Raw genomic sequence first — 17043 nt, 5'->3', positions numbered from 1 at the left:
ACAGGTCATAGGGAGAATGCACTTGGTGTGGGTAGACAGAGACGTGAGCAACGAGTGAAGTAAATATATCCATTTACTAGCAAAAGTACTTCACTTTAACATAACAACTGAAGTTTTACAGGTCTAGTTTTATTATTATATTTTGTTGTCTTTGTTATAGGTGTAAGTAAATAGTTGCTAATCTTGTGACCTAAATATTAAAGCATTTAATTATACCTGATACTAAATTTGATAATAAACAAATTAAAAAAAAAAAAAATTCAATGCAACAGGCTTATTCTAATTTCTTTTCAAACTACTATTATTATTATGATTATGTTAAGCGCTATGAGAATTATTTCATAGTTTGTTTGGCGCTAAATAAAAATTATGTCTTATTATTATTATTACTTAACCATATAGCAAAAGATAGCAGTGTGGATCCCCTCCCCCCCCCCCCCTCTATGCAGTATAGAGCACTGACAACTATTCAGCATTAACTGACTGATTCACAGTGCTGCATATCAAATGAAACTTTCAATTGTGACTCAGTCAGTCAATGCTGAATAGTTGTCAGTGCTCTATAATGCATGGAGAGGGGGGGTGGGGAAGGGGATCCACACAGCTATCTTTTGCTATATGGTTAAGTAGTTGAAAAGAAATTGAGACACAATCTCCAAACAGAAAACAAATATATACATTACAAAAAAAAGGAATACCAAAATTACTTACTACTGTATGCCAATGACAATTTTCACTGTAACTGTATAACCACTGGACCTTTAAATAAACACAAATCTCCAAACAGAAAACAAATATATAAATTTAAAAAAATGGAATACCAAAATTACTTACTACTGTATGCCAATGACAATTTTTCCGTTGGTGTCCAAAGTTTTTCCCTAGAACTTCAAAGTGATTCCACAATATTCCCACAAGAATCCAACTGACAAGAACCTACCAGGAAGTTATTGTTTTCCTCAGGTTGCAAAGTCACTCCATAAAAGGTTTAATCAAATAAAAAATCCACGTTTACTACTTTCCTTATGGACATCTCCATAAAAACTGACAGAGATGTTGTCATTATTTGTCCCTTACTGTACCACACAGGAACTTTGAAATCAGCTACATGCATGCATATATGAATAAGCACCAGAAGCTATATATAGGACTCACAATTTTCATCCTTTACAAATCATCCTTTCAAATCATGTTCAACTACTTCTTTGCAGAATTCCAGTTATTTTTTCTTTGCCCCCTCTATGTTTCTACGATATACGTAGAGACTGTAAAAGAACTCCCTTTCTGAAAGTCACTCCGCCACACTGACGCTGTAGCACGCATTTTTTAATAAACTCCTGTCAATACCGACAGCAAATTATACCATGGGTGAATGAAAGGGAATCCTCTCCCCTTTTGCCATTCATTCCCGCTTGGTCAAAATATTCCATAAATCTGCGATAATAAAGACTTCTTTCTTTCTTTCTGCTGTTGTAGCGATATTACCACTATCCCCTATCTAGATTAATATCATCATCATCACCAATAAGCTGGGGAGAAGTTTCTATGCCTATTGTACTGTACTGTTGAGCATAGATCTATTCGATAGCTGTGTGGATTACTATACTACACAGAAAGGTTGTGAGTAGCTGGCATGAAGTTCACAAAACCAGCGGAACGGATTCGCCACGAGGCCAGAGACTATATAATTGTTACAAATTTATGTTGAGTTTGTACTTTTCCCAGAGCTAAATTACAGAGGCGAGACAATGATTAAATTAAAAGTTACAGATAGGCATGAGAAGAGAATCCTCTTTATTTTCAAAACAAGATTTGAGCTATTCAATGAAGCCAATGCAATATTCTTCATTCATGTTCATCACAACATAATGTACAATTTTAATTTCAGCACAGTACAGATAAACAAATTACAACACCAGAAACTATCGCTTGGTAACCGCGAATATAATTGTCACTTTCAGGTAAATGTTTAATTAAAAAAATCTCTCTGTACATTGATTCAGCAATTATGTGTACAGGTACAAAGTCTCTGAATGAATATACGGTGGATAATTATAGTGGGTCAGTTCTTCCCTTCGGGTCGCGTTAATGAACGGGATAAGCGGCCGCTGGGATAATGGAAGTTCAACAAAGGCAAATCCGAGGACATCAAAAAAAATACGATAAAAAAACTGCTGAGGGATTGCAATTAAGAGGAAATGAGACTTAGTATGTTATTGCTAGGTAATGGAAATAACATTGTGGACACATAAATGGGGACTTATTCAGTAGTTCTACATTACATCCAGGGTAGTGGTGTGGCGATATTATGATAACAGCCATCTTTATTGACACAAACTATTCATAGCTGGCATCGCTCCCCAGATCAGCCTATTCGACCAGGCTGAGAACGAGGGAGGTGGGACCCAAACTGGGGACTAGCTCCAATAATCTTGTTATCTTTTTTTCCAGTATATAGTTAAAGCTTACCGGGATTATTTGATGGGAGTGGAATGGGGGAGGGAGAGGGAGGGGAGGGAGGGGGCCGGAGGGGAGGAAGCAGGAGGGGGCGGTACATTATTACCTGAATTTGCAAAGGCTTTTTTACTAGGGGGAAGGGAGGAGGGAGGGAGAATGCACACTTGTAATGGCCAAAGAATTATTTGCAAGTCCAAATTGTTTAAAGACATTTTGTCATCAACCCTCTACATACTGCTTTTAATTGAAAGAGAGCTTCCCAAAAAACAACACGAAAGGAGTTCTGAAAATGAAATGGTAGTGGTGATAGGCACGATACTGAAGTTTTAGAGCAAAATTAGAGTGGCGAGATTCTTGACTACTGTCTTACCTTAAAGAAAGAAAATAATTGAGAGTGTTAAAAGCTCTATGTACACCTGATGGTCCAAATTGTCTTAATTTGGCAGCAGACTACTGACATACTTCAATTAATATTTAAGAGGACCTATTATTAACCATCTAAAGAATCCATTGATCTTTACAACATTTGTCAATTTTGTTCGGTTCAAACATACTGTACCTGTCCTTTAAATTTTGATTTAAATTTCAAATATGATTTATTATCTTCTCCATGGAACTTGATGAATTCTGGATTGTGATCCATCAATATCTGAAAGGTTTGCTTAGAGCTCTAAATGTGCCAGTAGGTTTCAAGGCTTTCAGAAAACCTTTATTTTATATATTTTTTTGTGTGCATATATTTTACTTCCACACAAAACCAGTCTAGACATTTTCAGCATATCATTCACGTTAACATTCAAACAAAATGTCTGTGCCATAAAACATTTCACGAAGGTAGTACAGTAGTTTTTTTTCAGGATTTGTTGAATTCTTTCATAAATTCTACGAATTGATTAATGTGCAAACACTGCAGTGTTTATCTTTCTTGTCTAAATGACCAAACAGTTGAGTCTCAACATATTACAAACCTCTGAATAAATATGGTGGCAGCAGACATGAACTTCATACATGCAAATGCCTATATTCAAACCAAGTGTTTACTGTACATATTAGACTACTGTACAGGTAGTACACACTTCAATACTTTGAACTGTTAATATTTAACTTTACATAAAATTGTACTCAGGAACTGTTATACAAAAGCTGTTAACCAATGAAATTACATTTCAACTAGGATGTACTGTTTGATGCCAACAGGATGGAAGTCTAGGTATACACTAATATACAGTATGTAGGTACTGTAATACATAACACTTGAGGAAGCTTACATATATATGCAGAGTTGCCAAGGTCAGATGTTTTTTAGGTGGGTGAAAATTGTCTGGTGCTGTTGGTTACTTACACCATCTAAGCGGAGCGCCACCATGAGTTGGCGCGAAGCGTACAAGAAAATTTTGGGATCTTACGGCCCCTCAGATGGCCGGAAACATCACTTCCCGGGTCATCTAAGCTGAATCTATACTGTCTCAATCGTATCGGTAACGTTGCTTTCAGCCGGGCATATTTAGCACGATCGGCTTTGAGTTATTTCCGATCCTGGCGGTTCTGAGATAATTCGCATTTTGGTGTGATGAAATGAATTTCACGCTAGCAATGATTACTTTCACAGGAAAAACTCTGTGGGCCCACAATGCGGGAGATTCTTCAAAAACGCGGGAGTTATTTGGAAAATGCGGGAGATTCGGACAGGTGGGCGGGTGAGCGGGAGACGACCCGAAAATGCGGGTGACACCCGCCCAAAGCGGGTGACTTGGCAGCACTGATATATGCTGTGTGTTTTCACATTGTCACTGTAATTCAATTTACTCTATGGAAGATGATTACAACATGGAGCTGTTTTTAGCTCCATGATTACAGTAACAGCAGCTTGTAATGTTGATGAAACACTACTAGATACCGAAACTGATATATTAGAAAACAATATAGAGGTTGTTGTCTCGGTTGTTTCAGACCACCAGACAGCCATGATCATTAAACCGATTAAATTCAACATTACTGCTTTAAATCTAGACTAGCTTAATATTTGTTGGGTAAGAAAATATACACTATGAGATACAAAACCTAAAAATGTGCTACAGAATATCATCTCCATACACACAGTATACATCTTATCTGATTTTGATGAAAAGCCAAGGGATTGAATTTACAGGCTTGTTTACAGGAAACATGAAATTATGAGATTAAGAAGACCAAGTCAATTTGATTTTTTTTTTTTAAAAAACTAATTGCTCTTTCTCTTTGCCTTTAAGGTAATGTATCTTCCTAGCACTAAGCACATAGACATCCATGTAATATCTACTTAATTTACATTAGATTTTAAAGGAAATAATTATTAATTCAAAGATGGGCATATCACTGAAAGCTACAGTACTACATATGAAAGTGGTTTATATGTTAACCTATATACCTTGCTTTCTCATGTGAAGTATGTGTTGAAGGTCTGTTACATGGATGACAAAAGGATGAGGGGAGTGAGGGGGGAGCGCTGGGAGACCAGTGAATGTCCTTAAAAGTGCTGGTTGAGTCTTTGGTTTATATATTACTTAGATCACAGGCCATATTTTACTTGACACCAAATTTTATTAAACTTACTTTCATGTTCCCATGCCCTAAGTGAAGTACCGCACTGCCTTTTTTTATCTTCTTGAAAATGGAAGATTAGGGAGGATGGGACAGTGGATACTAAAGTTGTAACCGTCATTTTAACAGCTAGTGCAATTATAGGCATTGGATTAACCATACTGCTGGCAGATAACAGTACAAACTATCAATATAACTGTTCAATGAACAGCAGACGTTCTGTGCATACGATTTACATGTTTTGCCGTTCATCTGTCCTAACGATCGTTTACAAGCATTGAAAGCACCAGCAATACGTTTTATTAACTTTCACTCACTCAAAGTACTTAGATATTTCTTGTGGTGTCCCCCGGGGATCTATTTTATTCATCATGTATGTAAATTATATAAATGCTACGTCTAATTATCTGTCACGCATTCTCATTGCAGATGATACCAATCTTTTTATAAACATTCTGATCCCTCTAAGGTGGCCTCAGTATAAATTAACATTGCATTAAGAAATATTTCAACATGGATTAAAGCAAATTTATACTCTCCTTGAATGCGAGTAAAACTAACTTTATCGGATTGCATACCCACCAGTAGACTGTTCCCAATATTGAAATTTTCATTGATAATATGAGAAGATCTCTTCTGTTCGAGAAACAAAATTTCTAGGTATTGATAAGAACCTTAGCTTGATTTCTCATGTTCAAAAGGTAGCTAGTACAATATCAAGGAACATAGGCGTTATCAATAGACTAAACTTCCTTTTCCCTCGACACATTCTTTCTATCTTTATATAACATGTTGGCTTTGCCTTATTTAAATTACTGTGCTATTGTTTGGGCTATCATTTATCCTTCTATTATTAATCGCCTTTCTATTATTCAAAAGCATCCTGCAAGGTTTATTGTGAATACAGGATACTGTGACCTCCACACATCAGCTCTTTTTTCAGCACTACGTATCACTCAGTATTTTTGACATTTAAAAATAACAGCTAGGAACCTTTATGGACAAGTTTTATAGGAACTTAATTCCTCTCAAGTTTTCTACTCACTTCACAATGATAAATGACAAATATATGATACACAAAGCAAAGGGAAATTCTACCCTAACATTGTTAAATCCTCTACAAGTCAACGAACTGAAATGGTCCTAAATTTGTAATAATTTATCGCTTGTCAACTAGCCTTCATTTCTTCAAAACAGCCCTTAAAGAATATTTATTAGATCATTGAACCATATTGTTTCCCTGTTTGCTATTTTACTATTCTACCACAGTTGTGCTTAGAGGTTGGGTGTGGGTCAGGCATTGAGTTCGGCAGGAGTGGGAGGGAGGGTATGTGGAGTTTTAAGTTAGTATAATGGGGTAAGGGGATACCGTGGGAATTATAAGTTAGTTTATTTTGGTTTTTCAAGGTGGCCTGATCTTAAAAACTTTTGCTTTTGTCAGGTCTCCTTGACTGCATTTAAACAGTTTTGACAATTCATCTTATGCAAACATGAATTATTTCTGCTTTCTGAACATATTACTTTGTTGCAGGTTATGATAAAATATGTATTATAAGTTGTTCATGTGCAATGGAGATAAATAATGAGAAAGGGAATGCACTCAGTCACACATCACTACAATAGTACTAGATTGTATACTATGTAGTCACACACAGTATTGATCAGTGACATCTATGTGCAACCTGACTTAGGCCTGCGCTGTAAGTGTAACACTAACAGACCTGTAAATGTCAATGTTGTGATTAATTGCCAAATTCTGATCTGTCTGAAGTGTTAGTATTACTAATACTAAGTAATTATGCCTACCCTTGATGCAAGCAAATGTAGTTGGGTCATAGGCCTATGAAACAAAGGCCAATTAGACTGTAGGCCTAGGTCCTACCTGTTTGAGTATTGGGCTATTACTAGTAGCATGGTGGGCTCATAACTGACGCACTTAAGGATTTGATCAACGAAATCTATCAAGGAAAAATCCAAATCACTCGACTGTATATGTTTTTCATATGTGTAGTTCCTCAGAAATGTTATGATCTCAAAATATTTAATGTTCTGAGCTTATGCACCGTACAATTGAGCAGAATTTAACCACAAAATGTCTGCCGTGTCAAGTTCTTTCATACCCCTAAATTGACACATTCGTTGTAAAGCTAACTGTAGTGTAGGCCTTGGTATACATCCATTGACTTTAGATGCTGTTTGCTATGCTCTGAGCCTCTAAGCTCAGACTGGTCAGGTTCCAGAGAGCAGTGTTATCATATTGAGGTAATGTTGATTATTTTTAGGGAGTAAGATTTCCAAATGACCAAAAAATGTGCAAAACTGGTCGGAGGGTGTTAAAAGCTTAAAAAATACCACAATATGGTCAGCAAATAGCTGAAATGGATTCAAAATCATAAAATATGTCATTCTGCTTGACTGCAAAAAGTTTAGGTGGCCTGCTGTATCGTTGCTAGTAATAATTGAAGGTGCGTCAATTACGGGGGTGCGTCAATTATGAAGCCTTTACTATACTGGTCTTAGCGTTAGTGGTCGCAGGCCTTCTAGAAATGGGGTTGGGCCTAAGTTAGGCCCATTAGCCTACTCACTTTTAGTGCTACTATTGTTACTAGTGCTAGGACTAGGCTATTGTGGCTTAACTAACCTACGTCATAGGCCTAGGCTAGACCTCATTAAACCGGAGATGTTATGTCTTGCCTCAAAAAACCCTTTCTTCGATTTGTATCGCTTTGTCGACGCCATCCACCTTTAATTGGGCAACTTGTCTTTTTAACTCTGTCAATGTCAGGTGAGGAGACATCTTCTTCCGGCAAATCTTCAAGTGGCTCTCTGGACAGGACACCAGACTCTATGTGAAATTTGCTGTTAAAGTCCTCGCCTAACTCGTCCAAAGAGTACCCGCCGACATCTTGTAAACGTTGCCTGCGGTCCATTGCCTCGTAATTTTCGTAAATAAATCCTAGTAACAATTAAACTAAGTCTTTGCCAGTGTAAGTGAACGGAAAAGGAAAAGATGTTCCTTTCTTGACGAAGTTAGCTAGCTATGGTTCGCCACGAAACTTTCCCACCTGCAGCAACTTTCTCATTACAAATTCTCCCAATCAGAGCAGTACAGACACCGGTGAGTTTGTATTATACCTTGGTACGCATGTGTATGTATCAGCAACTTCTACACTAGTCGCAACAATACAGCGTATGTAAGTTGACCTGAAAGTAGAGTGTTGACACGGTCAGAAATACAAACGTCAAGTGATGACGTAATCGTTCCGGGATAACCCAAATCCGAGGGCTTTTACAGAGGCTGGTATTTCATTTCCAAGTATTTCTTAATTCCCATGTCAGTACAGCCCGGAACGGTGGAAGAAAATGCTATGGCGTAAAGAGTGAATAAGGAGGGACGAAGTTATTCTTCTGCGAACGAATTAAACAATTATTATGTAAAGATATATACTTACTGAAATTCTCGACAACCACCAGGGCGTTTGCGTTCGTCTGGTACCCGTAGTTCCTTTTCCTCAGAGTCCTCTGTTTGAGATTTAATCACAACGTGTTGTTTTGATGACTCGAGATCTTCAAGCCCAGCCTCTTCGACTTCCGGGATGAAACCATCCTCATCAACATTGACTACGTAAAAGCTCTCCCCTTCATCAGTGGAAGTACTTGGCCCTGCAAATTCTTGTTCAAAGCCACCACCGTAGTTCTCCTCTTCGATTGGGTCATTTTCATCGTCGGGGACAGGAAAACTGACCGTGACGTCACTGTCTCGAGAAGTGGACGCCGTATAAGCGTTTTGTCTGAAACTTTCAAGAAGCTGCTGTTCCTCAAGCTGGACATCAGCGGGCAAGTAAGCATTTGAGACTGACATGGGTACTACTCTCGATGCGAATGCCTTTTCTACGGCACGTTTTCTTGGTTGTTTTCTCCCTGCGTTCAACGGTGCTCCATTGCGGAACATACGAATGGTCCCCTTCACGGGTCCGCGTTTTCGTGGTGGAAGTAAAAGGCGAATTTTATTGCTCATTTGGGTAACTTCCGGTGGATCGTGGGTGTGAGGTGTGTGCATAAGACGCCCCTTTTTCAAATCTGGGAAAATAACAGCTCTAGCTTGGCATATCTTACGCTCTTGGCAGCGAACGTAAATTTTTCCCTGGCGTTCTTTATCTCGAACGTAAACATATTTATTTATGTAATAGCCTCGCCCTCTGGATGAAAGTGCTAATTCTTCTACATCATATAGTGTTGCATTCATCATTTTCATCGTATATCCTTCTCTTGGGTGATAAATAAAAATTCTGTCAAACTTCTGTATAAAGTGAAGGTCAGATCCGTACTTTCACCGCATTCGCAGAAATGTCTAGCTTTGAACACCGTAATGATTTTATCGTGCAGAGTAATTTGCTTCTGCGCAGTGTGCTATCTCAACATTGACGTATTCCGTGTGCACACGGCGCACCCTGGAATGAGTATGGTCCAATTATACTCTGTTCATAGTAATCAACGTACCGTAGCAGTTATAGCTAGCTCAGTGTAGAAGACACATTGATCCAAAAAACAGAGCTTGTATCACATATTACACGATGCCACGAAAGAAAAAATAGCAAGAACGAAACACTTCTTTTAGATCTTTATACAAAATTCCAGTTTTCTACCAATGTTTGTTCCTCCAACCGAACAAGTCACAAATTTCGACCTTAATGAACACGAGACAGTCATCTATAGTCTTTGGGAAAGTTGCCTGTCGACTTTGTAAGAAACGAACGCGGGCAATCACTGCTAATTTGTACTCTGTATTATATGATATACGGCGCATTTGTTGTAGAAATATTTCTCACACAAGATCACAATCTTTAAGTGCGACAATCTAGTCTGGCCGACTGAACGAACACGCTTTTACATACGGAACACAATTACACTGCCAACTACGTGTAAAAGACATCAAACCGTCCGTGCTATAACTTGCACTGGATGCATAAAAGCACAGCTGTATATTTGCATTGTATCTATACTGGCTGTCGGCCTACAACACTGAAGTCGACTGTGATTGGTCGGAGCATGGAGTTGCGTTAATCATCAGAACTAAACACTTCCCATGCGGACAATATGTGTAATCAGCACGACCGACAGATAGGAATGTCGACGTAATAGTTACCATGGTGACCGGTTTCGACGGTGAGTCGAACTGGTTTATTGCAGCGAAGAAGACTAGTAAACTGATCTATCATTTGTATTTTCTTCATTTGAGTTTTGCGTGTGTGTAAGGCCATGTCTGTAAGTTGTGCTAGTAGGAATGATTTCGATTTTAATTCAGGGATATTTGATCTTTGGGACTAGTATAGGCATATCTTTGTGTTTCCGATACTTGGCCGTAGATGATGCTGCACTAAAGCAAAACACACATCATGATAACAATCCCAATGCTTAGCGCGAGAGTGTTTCCTGTGATCTTAAATTTGGTAGGGTTATTAATCAGCAATCGGTTCCGCTGTCTTTAGCACGAACGTCCACTCACCCATGGTCATTGAGTAGCTGTAAAATAATAAAAATAATAACAACAATAATAATAATAACAATAATTACAATTATAATAATAATAATTATAATATAATAAAACTACAACAAGTAACATTACTAATACTACTATACTATACTACTACTACTTATAATAATAATGATAATGATGATAAAAAATAATAATAATAACAATAATAATAACAACAATAAAAATCATAAAAATCATAATAATAATAATAATAACGCATATCGCATTTTGTGATTTGTTGAAGCTGAGCTTAGAGAACCGACGGTGTTAAAACACAATGACGCGTTTGAGTATCTAGAGACAGACACATGGACAGGAAGTTCTAAAGGGGAGAAGGGTGGGGGAGGGATACCATATATTTATAGAGAGGCACAATATTCGTGTAACTTGCGGTGAAACTCATCCAATAGTGTGTCAATATTCAAGAAAATGAAAAGTCTGTTACATTGATATAGAGTTATCATGAATCATAGCCGATATTATAGCAGATCGTCGGTATTGCTTACTGGTATTGTAGCCTACTCTATCATGTATGGAAACCATCACCATCACAGTACCGTAAACTATACCGGTACCTGTTCAAAAGTTGAAAATAAATATTGGGAAGCACAATTATATATGCAGTTTGGGGTACATTAGTCTTGCACAGGGGGGATCCCCTACTCCTGCCCCAGCCTGGCTCGGTACTATATACACATTGTTTGGCGTAAACTGGCTCATGGAAGACGCCATATTACAAAACTAGGATGGGGAATGATGTCTCCCTACCGATACACAACACACAAACGTTCCCCTTTAATCGACGCCCGTGATCAACCAATTCCCAAGTTAGCTGATTTCCTCTAAGTTGTCATTTAAATACTACAGGCATGTCCATTCTCCCAATATGTTAAAAGAATACACAAGCCAATCATAATCTTGTAAGCATATATGTGACAGAGATCTTTGTGAAAGTGCGAAAAGTATTGTTCCTTTCATGACTCCCCCGCCATATCCTTGTTTAGTTTTGTAAATCTATGATGTCATATAGTATAGTGCCAATAGGATCTGTAACCTTTCACTTTCTCTTTGTCTTCTGTTCTTATTTCAAAGTGTTAGCTCATGAGTGTTAGCTCAGGAGTGTTGCCTCAGGAGTGTTAGCTCAGGAGTGTTAGCTCGTGAGTGTTAGATCGTGAGTGTTAGCTCGTGAGTGTTAGCTCGGGAGTGTTAGCTCAAGAGTGTTAGCTCATGAGTGTTAGCTCACGAGTGCTAGCTCAGTGGTTAACGCCGGTGCCTTTCAATCATAATAAGGTCCCGAGTTCGAGTCAATCCAAGATTAATGTATGTCATCCAGTTACATAGTTGTGTAAAAGTAAGTTGGCTGACGTTTCGAACCTAGCAGGATCTTCTTCAGAGGCTAAAAACAAAATGTTTTCAGTTACAGAGTTGTTGACAATTGACAATTCATAATCATGGACGTTAAATATGAATCTAAGAGACTGACTTCGATCAGCTTGCGGCTTTGACAAGCCAATGATGGTTTCTTCGCGAGTTCCTGCTTGCAGGAGGATCTAAATACATACTAAGTAAAATGTCAACAGGGGATGGCACATGCAGAAACCCGCCCTGCCATCATTTGTTCATGCAAAATCTTCAATATTTTAAATTCAGCATCTGTAAAACCAATCTCCACGATAAAAACGGAAAGAAATGCAACAACAACAAGAACACGTTGATATAAATAAAGAAAATCTTAAGGAAAATAATGCTAGCAAATGACTCGATGACGTCATAACTAGACTTGATCAAGTCTTCGGCCTTTGAGAACTTTTGAGAATTTCTAAGTTGTTAATAATTGCATTCATATAATATAATGTCAGCAACATCATCGTAGCAAGCGTCTATGCGAATTGAAGATAATCATTTATTAAGTTACTTCCCTATAATTTAAAACGATCATTTTGTGAAAACAACAACAAAAGGATCAGAACGTTAATTAGGATCTGGTGTGGGGGGGGGGGTGTTTTGGTTAACTATTAGGAAGCTGAGGACAAGGTGAAAGAATAACTCTTACGACGGGAGTACCCCCCCCCTACTCCCCTCACCCTTAATATGGCAGAGCACTTCATTTCTAATCGACAAGCTGCCGTAATTTATGGCATCGATCGGTACAACCAGCGTACCGTTTCGTACCGAAATATAGAGATCTTATCTTGGAATTCCATGATTTAACACCAAATTTCGACATTTATATCGATATTAAGTAGTTTATCTCCAGTATTTGATGTTTTATCTAGATATTTGATGTTTGAATTCCAAATCTATTTTTTTTTATTTGTTCATCGTAATTTCTGCCTTTTGAGCATAAATATCGACATCAAATGTCAACGTTGCCACAGCGAATGAGAAAATACAGGCTGTATGCAGGGATATGTTTTCCATGGCCAGTATAGTACATGAAAGTAAAAATGGAACAATTATTCCAGTGTAAGAGTAAATCAAATTGTCCCACTTTAGACACAATATAGCCTAACCTACCTGGATTCTCACGTAACAATAAAAAGGCCCACCGACCGGCGGAGACAAACAAATCCCACCACCCCCTCTTGAACATTCAAAATGCCACAAACGAAAACACCCTCCCCCCCCCCCCCCACGACACCAGCGCCCGTAGAAGGCAGCCCCTGGCAAACGGCGAAAATCACCTTCAACCTGAAGGCGAATATCACACTTCACCCCCTCCAGGGCTGCCTGCCGCAAGGGGAATATGTTCCCCTAGAACTAAATCACACCTATTCCACCAGATATGTTTTTTCAGTTACAGAGATACAAACAATTAGGGACACTGAAACACCAACAGAACAAACTGGAGGTCTACCCATACAATATACAAACCGTTTATATCAACAACGGGTATATTTGTATATAGCCTTTCCCACGCTGTGATACAAATGAAACCAGTGATATTAAACTGGTAGATATAAGCATATTCAGTATGGACTGGAACCTATCATACATATTAATTTAAAGCAGGGTTTTACTTAATATTTGCAACATAAAGATGTTAACAGAAAGTAAAACGATAATAAGGAAGTGAACATATCCGTCATGATAGGACATCGGTGCACGTGACGGCGTCAATCTGATACTTTTGTTTGTTGTTCATAATCCCTTGTCATCGATCCTGCCGTGTTCAATAACCATAACTTGATAGCACAAAGGATGAGTGATCTACCCACTTTAAATAGGCGTAGCCAAGGGGGGGGGGGGGGGAGGAGCAGATACCCCTCATTTTCAAAAGTGGGAAGGCACAATGGTTTTTCTCCCTCCACTCCCCTCCCCCACTCAAAACATTTAATGAAACACTTAGCTTGATTCAAATGTATAGTAAGAAAGAGTGCCAGGCAATCGAATTGTAGTTTCATATTTAGCTTAGTTTCCTATACCTCACAATCCGTCGAAATCGGAACTGTTTTTCGAAACTGTGAGAGAAAGTTACAAATATGGAAATAAGACATTAAAATTTCGAAATTTAAAAATTCCAAGGAAGTGTTCGAAGTTTTTAGGTTACATTTCGAAATTTTGAGCTCTAAAGTCAAAATTCCAAACGTCTCACCGTGGCCACCGTATAGAATCTACAACACTGAACATTTTTGGGGGGCTAATCACCAACTTCCTGCTAGTTTTCTCTCTCCCCACCCTTCTCCCGTCCCCACCGTACATTTATAGAGCCTTTCATATGCCACCGATTTATAGATGTTATCAAATTATTAATACCTACAATAGCTCACTGCCGCCGAGTTTTGCAACACATGTTATTGTTAACCTTCACCAAGAAGAGCATGGATTTTGCTGTTCAAACGTAGGCTACATATGCAATGATTGTTGTTCCCCAGGGGCGCAACGGGAAGGTTAATATGTTGAAGGTCTGTGGGGGGGGGGGGGCGGGGCTTCACTGAGGGGACAAAATTTTGATAGACTGGAAGCTGCTTTGATACAAAATGGTGCTATATATATATATTTGAAACATTGTTGAAGAATTTTCGACAGTTTAGGTTCTACCGCAAATATATGTGATATATTTGTTTACTTTACAAAAGGAATTTTGTAATAATTTGCCTGCCAGGGGGTTGCGCGCGGTGAGATGTTTGAGGGTTTATTTTCTGGGGAGATAAAGCCATCAAAAGTATATGTGGTTGCGTCCATTGTCCCCAGCCGTCTACATGTGTCCAATCTAAATACGTTTGTACATCATGAACGACAGGCTCTGGTTCATCCATATCACGATGCGACAAAAGCTGATGCCAGATTCACAGATACTTTTGAAGTTTATGTAGCGCTCTTTCACAAATAAAATCATGATTTGATCGGTTGATCGGGACGTGTATGTAGGACGGTGGCAGATTGGAGACTATCGCATTGGTTGGGGTACTTGTCCTGGCCAGTAGCTTCACCCCCTTTACGGCTGTGTGGGTGTGTGTGTGTGGGGGGGGGGGGGAGGGGCCAAGAAGGTAGTAAGGTAAGTTGGTATGTCTCTGTTACACAATATCGGTACTAATTAACTACCAAAATACAGTGTCATTATGCTCTGGTATTCAAACTGGGGTCGCCAACAAATTTGGAACAAAGCAAATTGCAGACAATTTTTAAACAAAAAAGTGGTAACAACCTTGGAATATATCACTTCCAAAGTTCCGAAATAGAACATCATTTCGCAACTATGCCCCCGTAATCATATAAAATGGGAGCCGGGGTTACCTCCTCCGGTAAACCCGTTCATAAGCCAAAAAATCCGCAACTGAAGGGGTCACCAATGCATGTTCATAGTGAAAAGCGGGGTTGCACCGAGCAAAAATGTTTTGAATACCTGGGTCCTAACATATTCTGAATCAAAGAGTAAATATACTGTACCTCAATATTAAAACAGCGTTATTTAAATTTTGAAACTATCCGAAGCGAGGGCGCTAGTCTACTATATCAGAATATGGTAATAAAATGCAGGCATCGATTATGTTTCAATATGGTCGGTTACATACATAATTATTACAACGGACGGAGCCGGATGTGAAGGTTTATACACTGTTAATGCAGGTGTTGGCATTATTATCTTATAAGTGCGCCGGTTTCACGATCAAGGACTCACTTCCGTGCTCTTGACCTTATCACCAATGCAATCTTATAATTATTTTACCGCACCGAAACTGTCTGTTTTCGAGTTTCTCTTCGGCGTGACCTCGCGCACCGTCCTCCATAAAAGTCACTACCTGCGATGCAGTACATATTTAGTATGCTATAATAGGCCTGCCAGATTTGGCCAGGCACTTATAAGGAAGTTGCTGTATACATCTTCATTCTCAATGCAAGTTTTAACACGAAAAACGTCAAAGTAATCTCGTTGAAGGGACAGTGCAAAAAGTATTCTGTGCGGGAGCGCAAAAGGGACATGTAAATTGACGTTTTGATGAGATGCTAACAACTCGTCATTATGACAAGAAGTTGAAAATGAACGTTTTGACGATACATTCTAAATCGTCAAAAATCTGAAACTTTACATATTGTCGAGATGTATCAACTTGTCATGATAACAAGAATATGAAAATTGAAATTTTGACGACAATCATACCAAATCATCAAAAATCTGATATTGACGTTTTGACGACAACATACCAACTCGTCAAAATGATGGAAATCTACCAAAATGGTGTATTGTTGAGGTACATCAATTCGTCAAAATGCCACAAAAACAAGAAAATTACCTACTTGCACTAATCCACGTCTCCAAAATAACAAATATCTAGTATAATGTCGTCAACCTTTAAATAAGTCTCCATTTTGCTGAGTTAATGCATCTTTGACAATACGCATCTTCTACTCTATAAGGTGCATCCACATACCAAATAAGAAGTGCAACCACAATGCAGTTGTTAAGTTATCGTGTTTAAAAGCCAGGGCCTTCACGTGTATTTTTTTTTCCCAGGACGAACGTGGGTTTCAGGTTTTTCAGGAATTTACAAATTCCTTTGAAATCAGAGTTAGGGTTTAGAAAGTGGGTAAAGGATCCTCTCTCAACGAATATGAAGGATTGTCGTTCATAATCTGGGGTCAAAACTAGGAAAAAAGATTCAGAACATGTTTTTTGAAAAAGCGTCACATGTTTGGAATCCAGGGAATTGATTGGCCGATGCCCACGTTCGTCCTGGGGAAAAAAATACGCGGCCCTCACACACAAGCCTATGGTGCGCCATGAGTCCTGAAACCGACATATTTCCAATGAAATTGACGTATCGGTTCCTCGTGCTCTCATTGGACGATCATTGTCACATGTCGTATACTTGTGCTCTGGTCGAAATCATCCTATAAGAGAACGAGCTTATATATGTCAGTTTAATTAGTCATATGTCGATCTCAGGACTTATGGCACACAAGCCGTCGATTTCATCCAATCAGAACACGAGAAACTTACATATGTCAATGATTTCATCCAATCAGAG

The 17043-nt window shown here is 38.6% G+C and overlaps 1 protein-coding gene across 2 annotated transcripts in view; it reads right to left on the bottom strand.

Annotated features, from left to right (window-relative positions):
- Positions 1 to 10015, bottom strand: part of LOC139976007 (NAD kinase-like) — a 52770-nt gene extending 42755 nt beyond the window's left edge. The window contains exon 1 of one of the 2 annotated variants that reach the window (XM_071984378.1): positions 8490 to 10015. In XM_071984378.1, the coding sequence (XP_071840479.1) occupies positions 8490 to 9292 (803 nt within the window). In that variant the 5' untranslated portion in view covers positions 9293 to 10015. Of the gene's footprint in view, positions 1 to 7731; positions 8260 to 8489 lie in introns of those variants that run through there. The other variant, XM_071984380.1, reaches the window with a different exon arrangement.
- Positions 10016 to 17043: the final 7028 nt, after the last annotated feature.

The sequence above is a fragment of the Apostichopus japonicus genome, chromosome 11 (assembly GCF_037975245.1).
Source record: "Apostichopus japonicus isolate 1M-3 chromosome 11, ASM3797524v1, whole genome shotgun sequence".
Lineage (NCBI taxonomy): Eukaryota > Metazoa > Echinodermata > Holothuroidea > Aspidochirotida > Stichopodidae > Apostichopus > Apostichopus japonicus.
The sequence above is the reverse complement of the archived record's forward strand: the minus strand, read 5'-3'. Positions and strand labels throughout refer to the sequence as shown.